Source organism: Dermacentor albipictus, chromosome 6, assembly GCF_038994185.2.
Source record: "Dermacentor albipictus isolate Rhodes 1998 colony chromosome 6, USDA_Dalb.pri_finalv2, whole genome shotgun sequence".
Classification (NCBI taxonomy): domain Eukaryota; kingdom Metazoa; phylum Arthropoda; class Arachnida; order Ixodida; family Ixodidae; genus Dermacentor; species Dermacentor albipictus.
The window spans coordinates 140,982,060-141,008,555 of record NC_091826.1 but is presented as its reverse complement, the minus strand read 5'-3'; the positions used below and the strand labels follow the sequence as shown (position 1 = coordinate 141,008,555).

Genomic DNA, 26,496 nt, shown 5'->3' with positions numbered 1-26,496 from the left:
GAGGGCCCAAATTTCCCACTTAGCACATCGGTACCTGTCTCTCACGCTCTTGTGAACCACGTTTTTCAGATGTGTGGGTTCTCGCCCGAAGTACTGATACTAGAGCAAGAGAACTGGTTCAAGCCTATCACGTAGGCAAGACAGGCAGCCGGTGCGTTAGCGAAACTTCGTCATCATTATATAAGGCCGAGAAGAGGTTTCTTGAGCGTTGTGTGTCATAAATGTTTGAGTAGATGTGTGAAAGTTAGCTCTGTGCGCATGTGTTGACCGATGGTATATATGTAAAAAAAAAAAGAGTTGCGAGTGCCTCCCTGTCGCATTCTCTTCGCTTGTGTGTCTCCGTTTATTCGGCGTCTTTCTATTTTGTAATGCACATTAACATGGCATCGACATGCAAAACATTGTTTTTATTTAAAAATAATTAATATAGGTAGCATTCATTGATTTGTCTAAAGGAAATGCACTTGTTGAAAACTTGAGCCATGCTACATATTGCCATGCTACACCTACTTCCTAATGGAAAGGCGGTTCACATCTGGATGAAATATTTGTGCATCACTATCCAAGAATCTAAAATTTTTCCTTTGTCATTACCTTGTATAAGATTGAATTGTAACAGGGGACACCTATCGTGTTACTGTAAATGCTGCCAAATTATTTTCGGAATGTCAATCGAAGTATTCCGCTGTTTCTCTCAAGACGTCCGTTAGCGAACATTTAGCCTAAGCTTAGCAGAGCTTACTGAAGTACTCTAGACGTACATGGCTCAAAAATGCCTTGATCAAGACAGCTACTATAACTTTGAGTCAGCCGTTCAAGACATCTTTTAGACATTTATTAGATACTCCTGTGTTTCATGAGCATTAGGCAGCAGCACGCCTTCATCGTCGGCTGTGGCAATATTGAATTGAATATTGAATTGAATATATCTTTATTCCCAACAGATTGGGGGAGACAGGGAAGAAAAGCTGCAAGTGCAGCTTGAAAAAACACCCTGCCCCTATGACCACAAGACATGGGCAGCGCGGAGCTGCCGTGTGTTTTTAAAGGGCCCTTGAAACGGTTCTGACAAATTTTGTAGGCGCGTAGGGTACAGCTTAAGTAGAACATTCGCACCACAATTTAAGTGAAGCGTTACGTATTAATGGAGCTGCAAGCGATTAGAAGTTACCCTCCTCCCTAGCTATGATTTTCCTCCTCAACTCGCTCGCCGAGCGAGCGAGCGGCAACAAGCTCCGCCTTCACTGGTTCAGCGTCACGATGCGACGTCACATCGTTCACTTGCGGTTGTTTTGAAGCCCGTCCCCTCGCACGCGAGACCTCTCCGCTAGCCGCTTGGCCGTCGACCGAGAGCTATCGAAGCAGCGTGCGTTGCGAGCATTCTGTCGTAGCGCCGAACGTGTCCGGTATTCCGGTAACCACAGGCAAGCTGGTCATTTCGGCAAATGATTGGAGGCATAAACTCAAGCTGATGAAGGAACTTTAGCGTAGACGTACGTGAGCAGCCTGATCGGTCTGCACGGTCCCGACACTTGCTGACGCAGCGCTTAACCAGTGAAACAAAGCGCTAATATTGCTCTAACCAAGTGTAAAACATTTTAAACATTTATAAAAACAACGTATTGATGATTACACTCCTGCGAAAAATACACACCAGCAGCAAAGAAGAATACACTTCGTTGCTGCTACTGTGTATGGTTGAGCTCTGTGCCGCCAGGTGGCCGCACCATGCAGACCATTCACATTTGCCCTTCTGCTGATATCGTGGCTCATCCCGGCACAGTCAAGCGGCCAGACCCTGTCTCCTTGCGCTTGCGTTTGCGTTTGCCCCAATACCGGACTCGCGAAACGCTATTGCGTTAGTAAGCTTCCGGTGTAAAGTGACGGCCAAAAACGCGCAAATCCTGGCGCCGATCGGATACCGGCAGTCCGACGCGCAGCAGCCAGTTCGCTCGTTTACTGCCTTGCAGAGGGACGCGATGTCGCAGCTTGACATATTGCCAGTCGCTAGGTTTGCAGTCGACAAGGCGACAAAGTCGAAACATAGTGGTCGCGAAAAGACTGAGACCGACTCTGACCGCGGAGCTCTCGTCAAAATGGAGTACGTTGTAACACAAGCAGACGACACTTGCTGTGTGCCGGAAGTGCTGAAGTGTACTGAAAAATTGTTCTTGTGCATTCTCGTTATGTTACTTTCTTTTTACAAAAACAAATCAACTAACATTCCAACTATTACGAAGAATATTTGTTCACCATAAAGTTGGAAAAATTATCAATCACGTGGCCTGGTCAGCCAATCGGATAGCTCACCCCACTGACGTCATATGGGTGATTTCCGTCATATGGGTAGCGGCGGCTTAAAATTCCGCCGAGCAGCGTGCTGCGATCGGCAGCGATGTGCATTTTTAAAACCTTATAATAAATTACACGCTTTACGCATAGCACTTAGATATGTTAATTAATGATCAGAAGGACTTACTCTAACGACTCAGTACATTTGTAGAAAATCGTCAAAATCGTTTCAGGATCCCTTTAACAATACAAAAATACACAGTTTTGCAAGAATGCATGAGAAGCGCTAGGTGAAAAGTGAGTAGTTGCGCGTAATGAAGTTGCAAAACGTTTCACATATGACAGATGAAAAAAATATATATATACGCTATATATGTAATATAAATGTGAACAAAAAGCTGTAAAGTATCTAATCTGAACTTTTGAAATAGCTGGCCATATAAACATTAATATTAGTCACACTGAATTAGTCGAGAAAATTCTGATGGGGTAAGGGCACATATATCAATGCCAGATTTGTTGTAAGCATTTAAAAGCCTTGGTAAGTTGTTTTGTAGCATTTGTGAGCTGTAATTAGTCCTAAAATGGTGCACAGTTCAGGGTTCTGTGTTTCTTGTGAAACGTGAGGAGACACGTTCTTCTGAACATGATAATTTAACAAGGGATAGATCGTTTTTCCTGTTCATGTAATAAAACTTCTGCAAAAGTCGACGCCTATAGAATTCGTGCGCTGTGATAAATTTAAAATTGTGAAATAAATGCTCGGTGTGTGAATCGTACGGAACATTTGCTAGGATGCGTACTATCCTCTTCTGTAATAAAAATTATTTGTTTAAATTCGTATCAGTTGTAGTGCCCCATACGAGGTGACAATAATTGAGATGAGAGGTGAATAAGGCGTTGTATAAAAGTACTTTAACTGATGTAGGAAGAACGTAACGGTTACGGCTTATTATACCTGTTATCTGACTCAGTCTTTGCGCTACAAAGTTTACATTGTCATTTCATAGCAGCGATGAAGAAAAATACACGCCTAGAATTTTGATGCGTTCTACAAATTCAATCGGGGCAATATTATAGGCTATGCCATGTAGTAGAGGGGAGGTGCTTGCTTTTGGACGAAAAATCATAGCTTGAGTTTTGGTTGGGTTGACACATAAACAATTTTGCTTAGACGTTGTACTAAGTTTCAGGAGCACTTCATTTGATGTTGTGATAAGCTCGGTATAAGAACGTGATGTTAGAAATATAGTGGTGTCGTCTGCATAAATTAAAAATTTTACATTGAAATGAATATTTACAATATCGTTAACATATAGATTAAAAAGCAAAGGACCCAGAAGGCTGCCTTGAGGTACTCCAGAAAGTATAAACCTCTCTTGGGACCTGAAATTATTTATATGTACATATTGGCGTCTAATTTGTAAATACGACCTAATAAATTCTAGAGTAAGTCCGCTAACTCCATAACGATTGCGCTTATGAAAAAGAATATTGTGGCTAATATAATCGAACGCTTTACTAAAATCTACAAATAAACCGAGAGTTATGAGCCTGTTTTCGAAATTGGTAAGGATATATTCTTTATGATCCAGTAGGGCTAACTCTGTAAACTTGTCTTTTTGAAACCCATACTGAAATTCGCTAGTTAAGTTGTGCTTATTACAGAATGAGTTCAAACGTACAAATATAATTTTCTCTAAAGATTTGGAAAAGATAGGGAGAACAGATATGGGCCGGTAATTATTTATGTCTAGCTTGTTTCCCTTTTTATGGAGTACTGTTACTATCGCACTCTTCATCTATGCAGGAAAAACATCAGTTGAAATGCAAAAGTTGTAAATGTGTGCAAGTAGCTCAATGGTTTTATGTAGCACAAATTTTACGGGTGTTATTTGTATCCCATCTAGATCAATGCATAACGAGTTTTTAAAACTAGAAAATACTGTATGCACTTCATGAACATCTGTAGGCTGGAAAAAGAGAGTGTTTTGATTTGGAGGGACAGTAAGGTCAGGAAGTTTTGCAGAAGTAACATAGGTATCGCGATACACAAAATTTTTAATAAACTGTTCAACCATTTCCTGCCGTGATAACTTCTGTCCTTTGTAAGCAATTTGTTCTATAGACTCACTCCTTCTTTGTCGCCCCAATACAAAATTCAGTTTATTCCAAAGTTTATCGCTCTGAGAGCAAGAAGAAAACATCTGGAAATAATATGCATCTTTTGCTTTTCGTAACTCTTTGGTTAGTTTATTTCTATACTCTTTAAAAGCCTTCAGGTCAGCAGGGTCACTGTATTCTACAAATTTGCCACAAAGCTGGTCACGCTTCTTTATTTTCTTAAGCAGATATTTTGTTAGCCAAGGCTTTCTGAAATGTTTATGTTTACTTTTTTTGCGGACGAACTGTTTTGAATACACATCAACAAACATTGAGATAAAGTTAGTGCAAGCCGCTTCCGCAATATTTTCCTGAAGGATATTATCCCAGCTTACCTCACTTAATTCTGCCTGAAAAGCTTGCAGCGTTTGTTCAGTAATGTCCTGATAAAATATGTAAGATGCGTTGCTGCGTATCGCAATATGTGCACTTTCAGCGCGCATAAAAATTCGCATGTGATCACCGATGCAATGCGCCAAAGCACAACTGTTAATACATTAGGGAGGATAACTTGTAAAAAAGAGATCAAGCGTAGTTTCACTTGTAGCTGTAACCCTAGTCGCTGATTCTATAACATTATTGCAGCCGTTGTGGACAAATGTGTTTACAAACTCATGCGTCGTTGCGTTTTCAGAACCCATATCAATATTCATGTCTCCACCAATAACTACACATTTTCGGTTTTTACTGGCAAATGACAACAGCTATCGCACTCGCACATGAAAAAAGCATTCAAACTGCCATCAGGTGGTCGGTAACAAACAGCAAAAAACGTATAATTGGTTTCAACACATAGCACCTCAATATTTTCATTTGTACATGAAAAGTCGCCAGATAGATCACATGATATAGACTCATTCACAAACAGGGAAACACCTCCTCCAAGCCGTGATTCTCTGTTTAAATAGCAAATTTTCTTACCAGGTAACTGAAAAATACTGCTAGCGTCAGTGTACCACGTTTCAGTAAGCATAACTACATGGCACAAGTTTACTATGTCTTAAAAGAAGGTTTCCAGTTTTGATGTTTTATTATTCGCAGATTGCACATTTAGTTGTATGCAGCTTAATCCTCTTTGTGTGCGCGTAGTGTAGAGAACCATTCTGTCTTTGTTTTATAGCCTAGGTGCATAATGGTTCTATTGAGCTCAAAAATACTTCTTATTAACGAGCTAGGGCAGAAAGGTCGTCCGAACATTTTACAACCACAGGAATACGACGCAATATCTTTTTCAAAACGGTCAATTTCCAAACTCAAAAAGAAATTTGAAGCCAGAAGGGCGTATCTTAGGCAAATGCCTGTAATAACAATAATGTCCTTCTTAGCTGAAATACCATCCTTGCAGCTTCCGTATACACTAGCGCCAGAGTTCCCTGCAGTGCCATACCAAAAACCTCTATGCTTCCTTGGCTTTATGCGATCGCGGTGTGGCCTATTTGAAAGGTATATGTCACTTCGTGAATTCTGATTTTGATGTTGCGCCTTCACGCTGCAGTGTTTCCTATGTGGTGTTTTGTTGCAGACTTTATATTGGCAGGCGCGTGTTGTAGTAAGAAGCCTTGTGGCGCTGTAACCTGCTGTAATTCCCGTCATAAACTCAGTTGGCAGGTAGCACAAGCCTTGTGTTCTCTCCGCCCGTGCCAGTTGCAAGTGACGTTGTTGCAGAGTGAATCATTACTAACTTTCGCGATTTTCAATCCCCTAATAAAATTCACGAAAATCCCCCCCCCCCTTTTCCGCGCTTTTTCCAGCTAACTTAAAACACCAGACTTGATGATTACCGCTTCAATGTATTTAAATGCACTGATGCGGTTAATTTGTGAATGTTGTCGATACATAAGTCATTTAGTGTGCAAAGCAGTCGCGCTCGTTTCATTCGAAGTCACATCGCGCAATGCTGCCACAATTCACGGGCACGTTCTTCTCCGACATACGACGACAACGGCGACATGGCGACGACCCTTATTTGCGAACCTCTCATATACAGTGAAGATCTGTTGATGTGAACGAAGCCCTGAAGATTACCGTGGAGCAGCAAGTGGTGCGGTGATCTACGGCACAAAACTTGGCGAAACGGGTCAATGTCTACGTCACGTTTAGCACTGATTTACAGATCAGTAAATCCACAAGTTTACAATTTTTCAAATATTATTTTCATTTCTGAAACTTTCAATATGCCAAAACTTATCTCTGTGCATTTTTCAGCCTATGCATGATAAATCTTTATATTGCGCAGTTGGAGCTGTACACAACACCGCTACACAATGGCATTACGCTCGAACTTGGTTTGCTCATCCCCTACCTTGCGCGGCAAAAGTTATTTTCCGGTCATTCGCGAACACAAAGAATCACAAACGTTTCAATAATTATGTGATCATGCTTCTGTTTCGGAAACAGGTGGTGAAAGAAAGAACAGACGTGAACGTGGGTCACGTTGAATTGGAAAAAAATATTGTTCCTTAAGACTGCGCTCAAGACTTGTAATCCGCAAAGCACGAACACTTACCCTCCCGAACGAGGCTGTCCAGCACCACACTGACGGCAGGTCAGGCTAGTCGTTCGGTCAAGTACGCGGCAAGTATTCCTCCGAACTTTTCGGCAAATTTTAACACGTTCATGCATCCCACACTACCACACTACTTTTCTTGCTCCCAGAAAAGTTGCACCGTACGACCGCAAGAGGTACACCGTGGTCGCCACTGGCGGCCCACAGGTAAAAGGGTCCTGACAAGGGGACTCAGTACACCGACAGGGGTCGAGTGGGATTCCGACAGTGACGACATTGACTAAACGAGTTTCAGAAATAGCTTCTCTCCTCAAACCGCATTCCTTATTCCATCTTTCTCTATGCGCAGTTAGGCACGATTGTTCTAGAACACGTCTATTGCTTGGTCAGTGTTATTGTTGCGGCCAGGAGGCGGACCGATGCATTTGACTGCATTTAATACAAGTCACAAGCATCTTTTGTATTCCATTCATTCGTACGGCGAGACAGCTGGTTTTTTCATGCTTCGCTCACCTTTTGCCGTGAACACACTGTGAATGTGACGTGCTTGAGAGAATCCTCGAGCACCATAGGCCTGTAGGAAGCGGAGAAGTCTTGGAACTCAATGCGGCCTTGCGTAGGCCAAGTCAAGTCAACTTTGCCTACAGGAGTCACAGAACTACCGCCATTGGAACCTGGTTTGCCACGTTTTGCTGGCTCGACGACAACCTTCTCGACTTCCGCCTGCGTTGGAAACGACCATGAGCAGGTAAATTCGCGAGGCACTGAAACTTGCCCACAAAAAAAAAGTTTGCGCAGCTTTGTCACTGCACGAAATCTGTAAAAAATTGTTCAGGAAGACACAACACAAAGGCGCAATAAAACACGAGGACGGGCACCTAATCTCTTATTTTATACAACGGCTGCTTGATGAAACACAAGAAATGGCCAGCCAAATACCCCAGAGACGGCGTTGCACGCTTACTTTGCAGCACCATCGCTGTGGCGCAACCTGTCCTGGTTTGTTCGCAGCTGTTCGCGGTGTCACAGCACGAGCTCGCCTATTCGTGCAGTGAAATATTAACATTTTCACACTTATAATCACAACTATTGGCCTGTGACAAATGAAACTGCTGAGAGGGTGATGCTTGTACCTCAATACAACGATAGTTTATTTTACAGTGGAACTATTAGTGTGGTTAGGAGTGCTGTAAGACGCATCTATTTTCGCTGTCCTAGATGAGCTAAGCCCCACACCATGTTGATATTATGTGGGATATGTCAAACGTTATAAGCTAGCAAAGATAGACGCAGCGAATAAGATGCTTAATCAAAAGCGCTCCACACTAGTTGTTAATATGTAATAATATTTGGGGTTTTACGTGCCAAAACTACTTTCTGATTATGAGGCACGCCGTAGTGGAGGACTCCGGAAATTTAGACCACGTGGAGTTCTTTAACGTGCACCTAAATCTAAGCACACGGGTGTTTTCGCATTTCGCCCCCATCGAAATGCGGCCGCCGTGAGTTGTTAATTTGTAGCTGAGTTATACGAATATAATAGAAAATTTGCGTGGTGCACTGGGAGAATCATCTGTGCCAACAGCTTTATATTTCAAGGACATTTTACCTTCTCTGTGATTTGTAGAGAAAGTTTAACATGATGGTAGAGAGTTTGTAGATAACTGCGACGCAGTGGTTTTAGAATGCTCATACGAAACAAGTACTTTGTTTACCTTGTGTTCTGCGATTCGATTTGCACCGGAATGGGACCCGTTCTATAGGTAACGTATGATCAAATTTTATGAGGAACCTTGACACCTTGGGGACAACAATGCTTGCCCTATTATTGTCATCAGAATTCTTTGCATAATTCAGGCCTTTTGGATCTATCTATCTATCTATCTATCTATCTATCTATCTATCTATCTATCTATCTATCTATCTATCTATCTATCTATCTATCTATCTATCTATCTATCTATCTATCTATCTATCTATCTATCTATCTATCTATCTATCTATCTATCTATCTATCTATCTATCTATCTATCTATCTATCTATCTATCTATCTATCTATCTATCTATCTATCTATCTATCTATCTATCATCTTGCTCCAAACAAGTGGCCCAAGTTATCTGCTAGCTTGGGCCACTAGATATGGTTGAGATGCTGTCGTGCTCATTACATCGTCGTCATTCCAACTTCGTGATCCGACCATCGCCATGTCATCGTCGTCGCGCCTTCAAGGCCGACCAAGTTATGGGACAACTTGGGCCACTAGGTGTGTGTTCGTGGCCGTCATGCTCGTTTCATCGTCGTCATTCAAGCTCGATCATACGACTCGCATCATGCCACCATTGTCCCACATTCGTCGTCATACCATTGTCGCAATGCCCTCATCGTCGTGCTGTCGTTTTACTATTGTCATGACTTCAATAACGTCATCACATTGCCGCCATGCTGTCGTCATACGGCCTTCGTCCAAGCAAGCATCCAAGCATATATTATTATTTCTAAAAAAGTAGTTACAACATCACAAATATACAGACGAAGGCCCCAAATTGAAATAACTGTAGTAGGACTAGTAGGATCTTGATGAGGGCTAGTTGGTTTATACTTCGAACTGAGGTTAAACAGCGCGAAAAAGACGAGGACACAAGGAAACAAACCCACATCTAAGAAAACCTTGTTGCGCTACGACAACGCACATTCTAAATTGATTAAGAGAGGCATAGGTACAACGTACATTAAGGCAGCACTTAGTATGTCATGTGAGCATGAGTGCGATCAAAGGTTTTTTTTAAATCAGATAGCGTGACTACAGAACGCAGGCTTTCCCATTTCTGTGATCACTTCAGTATGCGAATCAATTTTGCAGAAAGAGAAAAGATGTTCCGAAACTTCTCAAAAAGAAAAGAAAGACAAAAGCCAACCGCACGTGGTGCCATACTTGCACAAGTTGTCACACAATCTTAAGAAAGTTTCTAATGGACAGAATAATAATTTGGTTTTCAGTGCCCCTTGTAAGCTGTCCTCAATATGTAATCGCATGAACAAGCGCGAAAGGCACTTGTGCACCACAAATCATAAAACTCATTTCACTGTGTGCAGGCGCAACATTATCTATCAGATACTGCTAAGCTGTGGAAAATCGTATATAGGTCAAAGGGGACAGTGCTTCACTGAAAGAGCTCGTCAGAACAGCAGTAACCTAAAGAATGGTTATGGAATTCATTTAGCTGCACCCTGTAACAAGTGTCACTGGACCCCCATATTTGGAAAGGCAAAATCCATAGGGAAAGGAATAGGTAACAGCGAAAGGGAAATAGTAGAGGCTTTTCGCATTAGAAAGGAAGAAGATAAATGTGTAAGCACCCCCTCTCTTGCCTTGTCGGGAAAAGAAATAACATTCTTCGATGAAAGGTTACAATGCTGCTTATTTGCAGATGTTTTTGCGACTGGTGAGCGCATGCCTATGCTGAAAAGGCATAAATGGCCGGTGAATTTCAAATAAACTTCCAGTTGGCATTGAGCGCTTGTTTGTGGTATTTGTTTCCTCGTGTCCTCGTCTTTTTCGCGCTGTTTTACCTCAGTTCTATGTAGTAGGACCCTCGGCTAATAATAACAACATTGATGGTAATATCTATAGATAGCAAACGAGCGGTATTATCAAATAACATCCACAGATGAAGTTCGTTATTATACATTTCATTTAGAATCAAACAAGCACGAAAAAGTACGTTAAAAAGCATGGATGAAACACAAGAAATTACTTGTGAGACAGGAGTCAACGAAAGAACGTCAGGTCGTAGTCAAGTTATCGAAGGAAATGATGATTAAGGTAATTTTTAAAGATTTCAAGAGAAGTACAGGGTTTTATAGTTGTGATAATTAATTTCAAAGAGAAACTGCAGCGAACACAGATGTCTTTTTTAATCGTAATTGGTGTCAACCACGCGTAACAAGATATTGCCGTTAGCGGCAAACTGGCTATACTTTTACTGTGCGAACGGTCAACTGCAATGAATGGAAACTTAAGGTTCTTATGAAGCAACGCATGGAATAAGACGAGTGTGATAAACTGGAAGAAATTATTAACAGACAAGATATTGTACGCGTGAAGTAACACAGATGCATTGGACTGCATAGGGCTAGAAGTGACAATGCGTATTCACTGATTTTTGACATGCTGATTTGATAAGTCACACGCCCACGTGTTGCCCCATGAAACAATGCCCTATTTAATGTGACTGCGAACGAAGGCATAATACAACGCTACCAGACCGTCACGAGAAAAAAGGGCTGAGGGCATTCCATCAACCTCAGTCCTTCTTCGTCATTTTATCGTAATCATGCAGTTGTCATTAAATTGTATTTATGACACTGTTTTCATGGCACCTTCGTCATTTCGTCGTAGCCAAACAGCCGCTATCGTACATCTGTAGTCATACTGCAGTCGTCATGCCGTCGTATTCGGGCCATTGACACTGCAGCTTCAGCACAATGCGTTGGCGGGCTAGTTGGTGCGAATCCATGAATACTTTATTTAGTGCAAAACGACACACAGAAGGAGACAATGAATTTCGGCTGTTACTGAGTGACAAAGAGGGCGGTTTTGTGGTAGCTCCGTCTGCTGTCTTCAACAAAAAAGCCATTGAGGCTGTCAACAAGAACTTCATTCTGGCAAATGAGAAAGCTCAGAAGGTAAAACGCAAAGCCATTTCTTTGTTGGAAAATATTGGCCTCACCAAGCTTGTGAAAGATGTAAAACAATGTAAAGTGCTTGCTCTAGAGGTTTTTTTCAGTGCAAAAACGCACAAACCGGATGTGCCTTTCCGTACAATAGTCAGTGAAAACAACTGTTGGCAGGTTTTGGTTAGCCGCTTCTTGCAAAAACAGTTGAAACATTTAACTATTGACGATCCTTATGGCATAAAGGATTCTTTCGATGTTGTTTGCTTTCTGGAAGACAACCATTCAGTAGCTGACAACTTTTCTGTTGACGTCGAAGATCTTTACTATTCAATACCGTATGATAAGCTATTTCGTAGTGTGATGACATGCATCGAAGAAAGTGGCGAAGTAGATTTTCGCAATGCGACCGGGTTTTCTTCGGAAATTTTCATGTCCCTTCTGGAATTTTATTTAAGTGCAACTTTTATCCGTTTCGAAAATAACCTTTTTATCCAGAAAAATGGTGTGTGTATTGGTTCATGTGTGGCGCCTGCTCTTTGCAATATTTTTTTTATCGTTTGTCGACCGCACTCTTAAGAGTGCCTTAAAAAATGACTCGGTTCAAATTTTTTGATATGTTGACGATTTTATTGTTGTGACAAAACAGATTAACAATGAATGCTCCGTGATGGCAGCTGATATTTTAACTCTGTTCAATGACAATGGCAAAGGTTTAACTTTCACACATGAGCTATCTAGGTACGGTAAACTCGAGTTTTTAGATTTGCAGCTATCCTTACAAACAGGCCACGCCAGTTGGATGTACTCGCCACGTGCACGTAAGGAACTTTTACCTTACGCGTCCGCGCACTCAAAGACTGTGAAACGTGCCATTGCTTTGATGTGTTTAGAATCTTCCTTAATGAAATCTTGTCATCACTCTGCGAACATGAGTTTCATTGCACAGTTAAATAGGCTGCAGGCTGCTGGTTACCCAAGTGTGGTGGTGACGTCAGTCGCGGAGGTATTGCTGCAGAAACTGAAAGGGAAGCGGCACAAAAGTAACTGCATCACACAAAAGAACAGGCCTAACGTTGTGCCGTATTGCCACAGAGTGGCTCACAATCTAAAGAATGTCGCCACTAGATACCAAATTCCGGTAGTGTTTTCCGCTCCTCAGAAACTGTCAATGTTGTGCAGCCGTATTCCTAAAACTACTAAGAAACCTGATTGTGAAAAGAACCACGTGAAGTTTGTATATTGCAGCGTCGGTGTGGTTTATAACATTCCCTTGTCATGTGGCAAAGTGTATGTAGGGCAGTCAGGCCGCTGTGTTAACGAGCGCCTTAGAGAACATGAGCGATCCATACCAACAGGCACAGGTTCCCATTTGGCTCAGCATCGTAAAACATGCAAGTGCAAACCCATGTTTCATGATACCACGATTTTGAAAAAGAGCCGTGAAACCACCGCCCGAGAGTTATCGGAAGCATTTTTTATTCAGTCATTGGGGTCACAGTGCATTACTGTGCCTTCCTTAACCTTGTACAACGCTGAATTTGGTTTTTTGGATTCTGTCGCATTAGTGCGCTTTTCGGATCGGATGTTGGTGCCTCCACCGCATGGTGCTCACTGCGCATGTTCCTCTGGTTTGAGCGGTCTATAAAGAAGTGACGCAATAAAATGATGTCAGTTGAGAGTAGCGCCTTGTCCTGTCGTCTTTCTTGTGTTTGTCGTTTTGCGCTAAACAAAGTATTCATACACTGCCGCTTCTTCATCAAGCTCTTGTCATGCCACCGTCGTCACAACGCATTGTGATACAGTCATGGTCAGACCGTCGTCAATCACTTACTGTCATCATATTGTTACGTAGGAAGACACAGATGAAAAGCTATGTACAAGTATATTTACAAGAAGATACGCTGCGTTTGGCCAAGAGGCAGCAGCCCGCGCTAGCTTCTAATCATCGTCGTCGTCTTCACACTGCTCGCGTTTTCGTGATCGCATATATTGTTCCGTAGCACTACCCCCGGCTGCAAAAGCGCCATCCCGGAGCGACTAAAGATCGGACTCGGAAGCAGTGTAGTAGGCCTTGAGCCTACTGACATGCACGACATCACTAGATCCCAGAGGAGAGGGCGAGGTTGAACCCACAGGAGCAATTTCGTAGGTCAGAGGCGTCAGCTGGCGCAGCACGCGGTAGGGCCCTGTGTATCGCGAAAGGAGCTTCTCTGAAAGTCCGACATGACGAGAGGGTGACCACAAGAGCAGGAGCGCACCAGGCGAAAACTGTACGTCACAATGGCGTTCGTTGTACTGACACTGCTGAGTGGTTTGTAAGGCCGTCAGTCGAGCACGGGCAAGCTAAAAGAAAATTAAATTATGGGGTTTTACGTGCCAAAACCACCACGGGCAAGCTGGCGTGCATGGTCGGTGAGAGCGATGGCGTCGCGCGCATACTCGCTTGTTGAGATCGCAGCAGGAGGAAGTGCCGTGTCTAAGGGCAAGGTAGGTTCGCGACCGTACAGTAGATAAAAGGGAGAAAATCCGGCGGTGTCGTGCCGGGAAGAATTGTACGCATATGTTACGTAAGGAAGGGCAATGTCCCAGTCGTGGTGGTCTTTGGAAACGTACTTGGACAGCATATCGGTAGGAGTACGGTTTAACCGCTCTGTCCGGCCATTCGTTTGAGGATGGTATGAGGTAGTCAGCTTGTGTTGAGTGGAGCAGGAACGTACAATGTCGGCGATAACTTTCGAGAGAAAGTTACGACCTCGGTCAGTGAGCAGCTGTCGCGGGGCGCCATGAAGTAAGATAATGTCACACAAGAGAAAGTCCGCGACGTCAGTGGCGCAACTAGTAGGAAGAGCCCGCGTGATAGCGTATCGGGTGGCGTAATCAGTTGCGACGGCTACTCATTTGTTCCCAGAGGCTGACGTGGGAAAGGGACTGAGCAGGTCTAATCCAACACGAAAGAACGGTTCCACAGGGACCGTGATCGGCTGCAGATGACCGGCAGGTAGCACCTGAGGTGTTTTCTGACGCTGGCAGGGAGCACAGGCAGCAACATAGCATCGAACGGAGCGAGCGACACCAGGCCAATAGAAGCGGCGGCGGATGCGGTCGTATGTGCGAGTTACCCCAAGATGTCCTGCAGTGGGTCCGTCATGCATCTCAAAGAGCACAGTCTGTCGTAGCTGTTTTGGCATGACAAGAAGAAGATCAGAGCCGTCAGGTAGGAAGTTCCTTCGATACAGAATGCCGCCCTGGAGGACATATCGGCGAACGGATGCGTCGGTAGGTGTAAGCGCACACGCTCGATAAGTGCTCGCAACGATAGGTCTCGGTACTGCTCATCGGCGATGTTAGCGAAGGCAGACACAAAGAAAATGCCGTTGGCACTACTACTGTCGGCGTCGTCAGGCTCGTCGACCGGGTAGCGAGACAGGCAGTCAGCGTCCTTGTCTAGTCGGCCAGATTTATAGGTGACAGTATACGAATATTCTTGGAGGCGTAAGGCCCAGCGAGCAAGTCTTCCTTTAGGATCTTTCAGTGAGCATAACCAGCAGAGCGCGTGATAATCTGTGACAACGGAAAAGGGTCGGCCATATCAGTATGGGCGGAATTTTGCGACCGCCCAAACTAGGGCCAGACACTCACGCTCAGTGATGGAATAGTTGCGCTGCGCGGGTGAGAGGAGCCTGCTGGCGTAAGCGATAACACGGTCGTGGCCACGCTGGCGTTGTGCCAGTACTGCGCCAATTCCGTGACCACTGGCATCAGTACGGACTTCGGTAGGCGCAGAAGGATCGAAATGGGCCAGAACGGGAGGCGTGGTGAGACTGTCGATTAGATGTGAGAATGCAGAGGCCTCGTTTTCGCCCCAATGGAAAGGGGTGTCTTTTTTCAAAAGCTCGGTTAGTGGTCGTGCTATGGCGGCGAAATTTTTCATGAACCGGCGGTAGTACGAACAAAGGCCGATGAAGCTGCGCACATCCTTGGCACACTTCGGAACAGGGAAGTGCGCAACAGCATGGATCTTGCCTGGGTCAGGTTGCACTCCGTTCGTGTCAACGAGATGTCCAAGAACGGTAATCTGGTGACGGCCAAATTGACACTTCGATGCGTTGAGTTGCAGACCGGCTCGACGAAAAACGTCCAGGACTGCTGAGAGGCGCTGGAGGTGCGTAGCGAACGTTGGGGAGTATACTATAACGTCGTCCAAGTAACACAGGCTCGTGGACCATTTAACGAAAAAACCAGTCAAAAACACAAAGGACAAGAGGAGAGGTTCACACCACAACGACTGGACTATCAACTGAGGTTTATTAGAATCGGTGTAATCCCAGCACGGCCAGCAGAGCATGCGCAACTGCATCATTGCTAATAACATAGCATGAAAAGACAAGAAACGTTTCTATCAGAGGAGAGGTTCACACCACAACGACTGGACTATCAACTGAGGTTTATTAGAATCGGTGTAGTCTCAGCACGGCCAGCAGAGCATGCGCAACTGCATCATCGCTAATCACATAGCATGAAAAGACAAGAAACGTTTCTATCACGTCCTTTGTGTTTTTGACTGGTTTTTTCGTTCAAGTATGTACCAACTGGCCCAGATTTCATCCCTTCTGCAGACCATTTGAAACCATGAAGAAGGGAGTCCATCATGCGTTCAAAAGTGGCAGGGGCGTTACATAGACCGAACGGGATACCTTTGAATTCATAAAGACCGTCGGGTGTTACAAAAGCAGTCTTCTCGCGGTCGAGATCGTCCACGGCAATCTGCCAGTAGCCGGAGCGAAGGTCAATAGAGGATAAATAGCGAGCACCGTGGAGGCAGTCAAGGGCGCCATCAATCCGAGGTAGGGGATACACGTCCTTTTTGGTAACCCTGTTAAGGTGCCGATAGTCCACGCAAAAGCGCCATGAACCATTCTTCATTTTGACCAGCACAACAGGTGACGCCCATGGACTATATGATGGTTCAATAATGTTTTTGGCAAGCATTTTGCGAACTTCTGCGCAGATAACTTGACGCTCAGCTGATGATACTCGATACGGGCGGCGATAAATAGGAGGGGCATCGCCGGTATCAATGCGATGTTGGACAGCTGTAGTTTGGGCCAAAGGACAATCGTTAAAGTAAAAAATATCGTGGTAGGAAAACAGAAGGGGGTAGAGTTCACGAGCGTGCTCGGACGGCAAGTCGGCCGCAATAATTTTCAGTAATTCAGCGATGGTACAATTTGCCGACTGCGATAATAGAGGAGTATCGGATGAAGTGTCGTCTACTGCAAGGGTTGCTACTGAGTGGTCCTCTAATGATCAAAGCTGGGCCAGAGGCATGCCGCGTGGCAGCACTTGTTTCGTCAAGCCAAAGTTGACCACTGGCAGGCAGACGCAATTCGCCGTAATAGATAAAACTGTATGAGGTACTGTGATCCCGTGTGTAAGGAGGACGTCTTGCACAGGAGCTGCGATGTAGTGACCATCAGGGACTGGTTGGGATGACGCTATGTCAACGTAGGTCAGTGGTGGCAAGCGAACGAAATCGACCAAACTGAGGCGACTGGGGTGTGGTTCAGCAGGATCCAGAACAGGCAGGTCAAGGGGGAGAGTACTGGCGGAACAATCGATGAAAGCAGAATGTGCGGCGAGGAAGTAAGCCGAGGATGATGTCGTGGGGAGAGTGGGCGATGACTGTGAATAGCACGATTGTTGAGCGATCGGCGAAGGAGACGCGGGCGGTACACTTACCAATTACGGGGGCTGTTCCACCATCGGCGAGACGGACAACAGGCATCGTGGCGGGCGTGATAATTTTCTTGAGCTGGTTACACAGGTCAGCGCTCATTACGAACAAATGCGCCCCAGTGTCTATGAGTGCGGACACAGAAACACCGTCGACTTGCACGCCAAGAAGGTTCAGATGAGTGGGCAACGTCAGTAGAAAATTTGGCGGCGTAGGTAGCAATGCCGCGTCACCTCGAGGCGCTCAATCATCTAGTTTTCCGGCTGGGAGCGGCGGCCGAAGGGAGTCGGCGAATAGGAGCGACGGGGCTGGGGAGAGCGAGATTGCCGTAGTTGGGGCGAAGGCGAACGAGAATAGGAGCGGTTCGGTACAGGAGAATCGGCGGCGGCGTTATCGGAGCGTGCGGCATAGGGACGAGAAGGGCCACCTGGGGGGCGAGAGTAGGCAGTATAAGTAGACCGGGTCGGGGAGCTCCAGCGACTGCGACAGTGCCGAGAAATGTGCCCAATTCGATGGCAGTGGAAACAAATGGGCTTGTCGTCAGCAGTGCGCCATTCAGATGGGTTGCGGAAACGTGGTGGGTAAGACGATGCGGGACGGGGCGGAATCGAAGAAGCCGGGCGTGTATGAGGACGATGGGCCGAGCAGATGGTGTGAAGACCCATGTTTTCGAACTCTTGGCGGACAACTGCCTGGATGAGTGAGACCATGACTGCAGATGTGTTGGTGGGGCTGGAGTCGAAGGCAGCCGGATAGGCGGCCTCTATCTCACGCCGGACGATCCTGGTAACATCGGCCGTGTTGTTCGGACGAGGAGAGTCGGCACAGGGAGATGTCGCTGGGGTGTTGGGCAGACGGGCAAACTGCTGGTCAATACGTCGGCTTTTAGCGAGTTCCAGGCGGCGGCACTCTTTTATAACAGCATCCACCGTCGCTACGTTGTTGCAAACGAGCAAGTTGAAGGCGTCATCGGCAATGCCTTTGAATATGTGGGCAACCTTGTCTGACTCAGTCATGCGGGGGTCAACTTTGCGGCACAGAGCCAAGACCTCCTGAATGTACGTGACATAGGGCTCTGTGGACGTCTGGACACGGCCGGAAAGCGTCTTCTGGTGAGCTCAACTGGTGAGCTCATCTCAATCCAACTGGTGAGCTCATCTTCATGCGTGCGATACCAAACTCGAAGTGTGCCACCGAGGTAAAAGAGTACGTTGGCGAGCATAATAGTAGGGTCCCACCGGTTATTGCGGCTGACGTGTTCATACAGACTGACCCAGTCATCGACGTCTTCCCCATCTTTGCCCGAGAATACGCCAGGATCACGGGGTGAGGGGAGAGTGATGTAGGTCGTCGAAGTGGCAGCACGTGGCGGAACAGCGGAGTCGGGTTGTCGTCGCCGGGAGCCATGAAGGAAGGCTCGACGTACCGTCCACTGCGAAGCTCCGTGACGAGGTACAGGGAACGTCCACGTCCACAAGACATGTTACGTAGGAAGACGCAGACGAAAAGCTATGTACTAGTATATTTACAAGAAGATACGCTGCGCTTGGCCAAGAGGCAGCAGCCCGCGCTAGCTTCTAATTGTCGTCGTCGTCTTCACACTGCTCGCCTTTTCGTGATCGCATATATTGTTCCGTAGCAATATTTTCCTCATACCGTTGTACCATTGTTGTCATTGCGTCGTCTTTATGCATTTGTTGCCATACCTGGTTGAGATGTCGCCGCGGGCATTGCGTCTTCGTCATCTTAACTTCGTCATGCGACTCTCAGCATGCTGTCGTCGTCACACAATGGTCGTCATACCAATGTCGCATGCCATCGTCACATTGCCATTTTACCATCGTGACCACTTCAGTAACATCATCACACTGCAGTCATGCCATTATCGTCATCTACCGTCTTCGTCAATCTATATACGTCATACTTTCTTGATCATCTTATGGTAATGATGCTGCTGTCATACAGTCGTCATTATAGCGCTGTTGTCATCCCATCGTCGTTATTGCGTCATAGTTAGTATGACCCGCCATGGTTGCTCAGTGGTTATGGTGTTGGGCTACTGAGCACGAGTTTGCGGGATCGAATCCCGGCCATGGCGGCTGCATTTCGATGGAGGCGAAATGCGGAAACACCCGTGTGCTTAGATTTAGGTGCATGTTACAGAACCCCAGGCAGTCGAAATTTCCGGAGTCCTCCACTACGGCGTGCCTCTTAATCAGAAAGTGGGTTTGGCACGTAAAACCCCATAATTTCTTAATAGTTAGCATGAGAACAGGATGTCTTGCATTCGTTGTCATACCTTTGTCATCATATACCATATACCACCTTCGTCGATCCATACATGCCATTCCTTCTTCGCCTTTCAATTATAATCTTGCTGTCATCATTCAATAGTGATAACACCACCGTTCTCATGCAATCGTTGTCACTGTGTCATCATCAGACAGATATACGACAGATGCGTGATATCGCTGCCATCGTTCTATATAAGATGGATGCGTTATTTCGATATCATGCATTCGTTATAATACAAGCGCGAATCAGAAAGTCTTTGCCTGTCTTTTGCCAAATTAGGGCTTTAAGTCCGAAGTCGACTTATCCATTCCTCGCGGTGGATCTTTCTTGGACCGGCCCAGTCTTATCTACAGGTAATTCCGCGGCACGGCGTTACTGTCAGTTGTTGAATATGACGGCTGTGCTTTACACGTCTATGGCATACGAGCAACGAAGTGTGATTTGTTTTCTATGGAGCAAGGGACGAACGTCAATTGAAACCCACAGGAAAATGCAGGCGAAGTATGGAGAAAGTATGAGGTGGTGGTGGACAGTGATTCATGACAGCGCTGAGGGAATAACAAGAAGGTATTTGGTGCGGACTGCTGAGAAGATGGTTACCAGTATGTTCTTTTGAGGCGATAACAAACACAATCCTCGCTTAAAGGCCCTAGGGACACCCTCGGTGTTCGACGAGTCTTTTTTGCGCCATTTCTGTTTGTTGTTGTTCAGCGAAGTCTTCTGCGTTTATTATTTCAACGAAGGCGTATCGGCACCCTCGTCGAAGTGTACGAATACCGGCGTTTACTACATGCCTCGCTTGAGTTCTCGAAATATTTCGGCCTGCGGCGTTTCCCACTTGAACTCGACGTCACATTTGGTTAGATGCGTCAGCGGCTCAGCGATGCATGAAAAGTCCTTGACAAAGCATCTGCAGTAGGCCCACATGCCAAGGAATCTAGTCATTGCCTTCTTGTAGAAGGGATTCGGGAGCTTTGCGATGGCAGCTGTCTTTTGTGGGTCTGGGCAGACTACAGAATTGCTGATGACGTGATCTATAAACATAAGCTCATCGTAAGGGAAGCGGCACTTTTCCGGCTCCAGAGTGAGTCCTGATGACTTGGTGGCCTTTAGTATTGTCGCAAGACACCTAAAGGGATCTTCCGAATTCGCCGCGAAGGCGATGAGGTCATCGAAGTAAGCAAGACATCTGCCACTTCAATCCTTTTAAAAGCGTGTCCGTCACGCGCTGGAACGTCGCAAGCGCCGAGCGCAGTCCAAGTGGCATAACGAACTCACAGTGGGCGTCTGGCGTAATGAAGGCGGTCTTTTCGCGATTAATTTCGTTGACTTCTATTTACCAGTAGCCAGACTTGAGATTCATTGACGAGAAGTATTTAGCGCTGCAGAGCCGATCCAATGCATCGTCTTCCCGTGGGAGGGAAAATATGTCCTTTTTCGTGATCTTGTTCAGTCGAGTATAATCGACAGAGGAATGTAGGCTTCCATACTTTTCCTTCACCAAGACTACAGGTGGTGCTCACGGGTTTTCGACGGTTGGATGATGTCGTCTTGCAGGATTACGTCGACTTGTTGCCTAATAGCTTCGCGCTTTAACGTCGAAACTCCATAAGGGCTCTGGCTGAGTGGTCGAGCGCACAGTTCGGTTACTATGCCATGCTTTGTAAATGGTGTTTGTCGAGTCCTTGATGACGTCGAAAAGCAGTCTTTGCATCGTCGGAGAAGACTTCTGAGCTGTTGCTGCGTAATGATGGGGAGACTTGGATCTCAGTCTGGTTCGGAACTATGGCCGTCGGTGTTGATGTGGCAGAGTCCGAGAGGACAACCGCATTGCTGGTTTCCACAATTTTCTCAATGCACGTAAGCGTCAGGCCCTCGTTGATGTGCTTGAACTCCTCGCTGAAATTTTTCAGCATCACTTGCACTTTAGCTTGGTGCAGTCGAGCGATCCCTATCGCGACGCAAATTTAACGGTTGAGAAATAGACGTTGGTCGCCATCAATAGCGCCTTCTACGTCTGCGCGTGCTCCGATGCCGAGGGAAGCAACAAGGCTGGAGCGAGGCGGCATGCTCACTTGATCTGAGAGTACACTCAATTCATGGTGATTAGGGTAGCTCCTACGTGGTATCGCTTGATTTCCCGAGAGCGTTATCGACTTCGACTTCGATAATTGCGCCATGTTGGTTCAGGTAGTCCATGCCGATCGAGAATGACGTATCGGGAGCATTTTTGAAAGATAAAAAAGGGGGCAGGGTAAGTGCGGTCATGACCGTTAATTCTGGCCGTGCAGATTCCATTCGGCTTTGTGAGGTGTGCTTGAGGGTCTTAACGTGCAGTTTCAACTTTCTTCAACTGGGTGGCGATGGGTCCGCTCATGACGGAGTTGTTTGTTGGCTTCCTTTCTTACTTCAGCTTAAGCCTTATCTCTATCGTTTTAAATTTTCCGTGGTATTGTTCTTTTGCCTCATTACGTTTTTGCATTTGTATTTGCATTTCTGTATATTTATAATTCACTGCCTTTTCGCTGTCAAGTAGTATTAGTGTTTTTCTAACTTTATAAAAGGTCCCTCTACAGTGTTTACACTATGGGACGTTTTTCTGTACTAAATATCAATATTTTTTGTATCTGCACTAGGTGTTCAATAAACTTCAACTTCAGTAGTCGGCTCATGTGTCCACAAAGGCGGTGACTGCGTGGCCATCGAGAAGTACGTCGAGGTGGTTGGTCCTTTGAATTTCGCTGGAGTTAAGCTTTGGCGTCATATCATGGCTGCGTCGCGTTGACTGGTGGCTGGTACGTGGTGTGGTCCGGTCGTCTTTCGCCGGCGTATTGTTTGCTTTTCGACTTGGTCGGGATGGCTGCGCCTCGTTGATATGTCGTCGAGACAAGATTTTCGGCGTTTTCGTTGGTGGCGGAGGACATTCGTCAGTTCGACGAACAGCAACCGCACCTCCATCGTTTGCTGCTTTTAGTTTTCCGGGTATGGGTTTGCAGACCAGCGCCGGGCTGGGCCATTCGGTATGGTTGGCGTTGGGGCTACAGGAAGTGGCCTGACGAGGCCGAACGGAACGGTCGTCGGGAACTCCACTGAGTAGCGGCGAGGTAGTCAGCCATGTCAAGGGGGCGCTTTCCAAGCTGGGGACGCGGCGCGTTGACGGCGAACCCTCTCAGTCCGAAGTCCGTGTATGGACATCGGCGGTACACATGGCCGGCTTCTCCGCAGTGAGAACAGAGCGGGTGGTGGTCGGAGGCTCACCAAATGTCCGGCTTCTTCGCGTAGCTGCGCTCGGCGACGGGTGGCCGTTCTGGTGGTGACGGCGGTGGCGGTGGACGACGGAATTGCGGTGTTACGGGGCTCTGGCATGGGCGCAGAGGGGGACCTTGACGGTGGGCGACGGCGGAGTAGATCGCTTTCGGCACGGGAGGCCGCAATTTGGGCTTGACTTCGGAAACGCCCAGTGACCATCGAAGTTCGTCGTTGACCATGTCAGTGACCGAGGACACCTGAGGTTGCGACGAAGGTAACTTTTTGCGCAGCTCTTAGTGCCAAATGGCTCTGATGGTCTCTTGGAAGTCACCGGAACGAAGTGCTTGGATGGCGCACTGCGGCGGGAGCAGTCGGTGGTTATATAGCTTAGTGCGCATTTTCGGTTTCCTTAATCGTCGTTGCCTCTGTCAAGAAGTCAGCTGCAGTCTTCGGTGAGGTGCCAATCAATCCGGCAAAAAGTTCTTGTTTTACGCCTCGCATCTAGAAGCGGATTTTTTTTCTCTTCGGACATTTCCGGGTCGGCGTGCGGGGAAAGACGGGTAATCTCTTCTGTGAAAGAGTGAAAGTGGCGATGGTCTCATTGGGTAGTTGTCGTCGGGTTTCCAGCAGAAATTCGGCCATTTCGTTTCGGACAACGCTCGTGAAGGTCCTCAAGAAGTTACTGATGAACATGTCCTACGGTGTAAGGGTGGACTCCCGGTTCTCAAACCAAGTCCTCGCGGCATATTCCAAGTAGACGTACACACTGCGTAGCTTATCTTCAGAGGTCGAGTCGCTGAAGGTCAACATCCTTTCGAAAGTTTCGAGCCAGGCTTTCGGTTCATCCGACGTAGCTCCACGGAAGGCAGGGGGGCTCTCTGGGTTGTTGAAGCACGATTCGTGACGATGGGGCTGCCATTGTGGTTGTTGAGCTGGCCACGGTCGTATCATGATCTCTGCTCCGGGGGCACTCCTTGCAGTCTGCGGCTAGCTCGCTGGTCTTAGGCGACGTTGGTGTTGTCCTCAGGCTTCCGGCTTGGATCGTGGCCTTGCAGGGGCATTCGTTACGTGAACGCACTAGCAACTCCACCAGATGTCACGTAGTAGCGAGGCTAAACGAAGGAGCAAAACTGGGAATGACGAAACTAGCATATTGTTGGGCGACCTTGTGCCCTCAAGAACAGGCACACTCAAATAAAGGTAACAGCGGCGAACACAGTCGGCGATCGTCGAAAACCTAAAGCGCGTCGGCTTTATATATCAGTCATCGAAAGTTGCAGAGTCATCGCTGGCGCCCACATGTCTTCCAGCAAGTTCTACACCATTCGCATCGCGCATGCATGAAAGCAGATTACCCAAATTTCGGGGACAACATGCAGCAAGAAGAACTATCGATAACATTTAAGATACTTCCGATACGTGTGGGCGCATCCCGCGCTGATCGATAACATTTGTTAGAAGTGAACAGCGGCCACACGAAAATGACAAACATTGGACAGCTTTCGTTTAGCGTTTGCAACGGAACGTAAAAGCATTACGTACGTAAAGAAATAACATTTTCCTCACTGCGTATACTCGGAACGTTATTGGATTTCAGCGGATTACGTGCGCTATTATTACATACGTTATTTGGCGAGTTTAACAACCGTAAAGTTTACGGACGCTAAGAAATAGCGTTGTCGAACATGGCGGCACCCATGACTCCTTCTTCAGCGCGAATTCTCGTGATGGCTGCACTCTCCCTCGCGTTGATCGCCAGTTACTATTGGAATGAGGTTTCGCTTTCTATAAACCCACCTGAAATGTTAGCTGTGAGCGCATAGCACGTTCATTTTCTAAAATCGTTTGGTGATTCTGGCACCCGTACGCCTAACGAGACGCGTCGACATAGCAACAGCAGAATGGGTGCTAATGGATCGTCTTGGCGAGGATATCTTTGGCACGAGGCACGAGACGGCGCCCTGTTTTATAACGTTTTTTTTGCCTTTGTGTTTCCGTAAGTTAAGCTAAACGATTTGAAAGGACACACGCCGCAACGTCCCTCAAAGCTACTTACGTTTAACTTTACTTTTACTTTGATGAATGAATAAATTACGATCCTCTAAGTACAGATTGAAATCCTCTGATCCTCTGAGCAATGCTTTCGCACACTAAAGCAAAAGTGGAGACCGCTTTGCGCATAATTCGGCCACTATGAAGCAAGTATGGCAGAGTGTGTTAGAAAACGTGCTAGACGCTCGCTAATGCAGTCGCGGTTGGGTGGAAGCTTTACCAGGAACCCGTGTACAACTTTTCTGAACGAGGCCTCGGTGACATCGAAAAAAAGACGCAGTTTCGCTCCAAAGCTGATTGCGATGGCAAATTAGCATGCAGCTATACGACGTAAGGATAGTAGTTCTATTGGACGTATCAGCTTGTAAACATTCGCTTATTAACTGAATGTCTGGGCTCCAGACTCCACGACTTTTGTTGCGAGAGGAGGGCAGTGGCGGCTTCAATAGCTTTCGTTCTCTGCGATTCTTTAATAGTGGTGCAATACGAACGCAATGAAGCACGATACGGATAAATATTTTCAGCCGTGGTCAAGAGTGGTAGCTCTCGCACGGTCGAAAAATCGGGTTCGAGTCGGTTGAGCTCACTCCTATATTACGGGGAGACGACAGCCCACCATCGCGAACTACTACATCCGGATCACGCAAAATCCGTGTGGAAAGTGCCCATGCAGAAGCACCTATCTGGCCTAAAGTGGACAGCGCTCCAAAATGCCAAAGTCACAGGGATATAAGCTCATCATGGGATTCGACACTTCCATGACGTCACAGTTTTTGTGCGACGCTATGGGATGCTAATATTGACACAATGATGTGGGACTCCTGCAACGCAAGACGCCGCCATGCAAGACGATGTAGCGCGTAAGGTACAGGCTCTTCTTCTGGCCCTCCATTAAAGAGAAGCGTCTATTGTGCAAGACTCCCTCTTCAATCTACGTTACATTTTTCTGGTGGAGGTGCGGCGTACATGCTACCACCCCCAGATCCAACGCCGTCTACAAGCCTAGTACGAAGTCCGGTCGAGCTGACTCCTGTTCACGTACGGACAAGCCGTCGACTTCAAGGACTGCAACCTGAGCACGAGCCTCTACCCAATCAACTCTGGAGGATGAGTTCATCGGTTCCATCTTCTTCCTCAACAACGCCTACCGACGTCGTCCTCAAGCAGCAGCGAATCCCCACATCCTTCCATGGGGACACCTTCGAGGATGTAGAGGACTGGCTCGATCACTTTGAGCGTGTAGCAGAATTCAACGGCTGGGCTCCAGAGCGCAAGCTGCACAACGCCTACTTTAGTCTCGAGGACTATGCGCGGACGTGGTTTGAGAACCATGAGGCGGCCCTATCGACATAAAATTGATTCCGACGACAGCTAATCAGCACATACGCCAGCCTTGATCGCAAGGAGCGAGCTGAATCTGCAATTCAGGCGAGAGTACAGCGACCGAACGAAAGCGTCACAATGTTTGTCGAAGATATGTGCAGACTTTCCGGACGCGTGGATCTGTCCATGCCACAAGAAAAGAA

General features: G+C 46.5%; 1 protein-coding gene across 1 annotated transcript in view; it reads right to left on the bottom strand.

Moving 5' to 3' along the window:
* Positions 1-26,496, bottom strand: part of LOC139061384 (ATP-binding cassette sub-family C member 2-like) — a 485,203-nt gene that overhangs the window by 59,351 nt on the left and 399,356 nt on the right. The window contains exon 23 of the mRNA XM_070541366.1: positions 7,475-7,684. Coding sequence (XP_070397467.1) covers positions 7,475-7,684 — 210 coding nt within the window. The remainder of the gene's footprint in view (positions 1-7,474; positions 7,685-26,496) is intronic.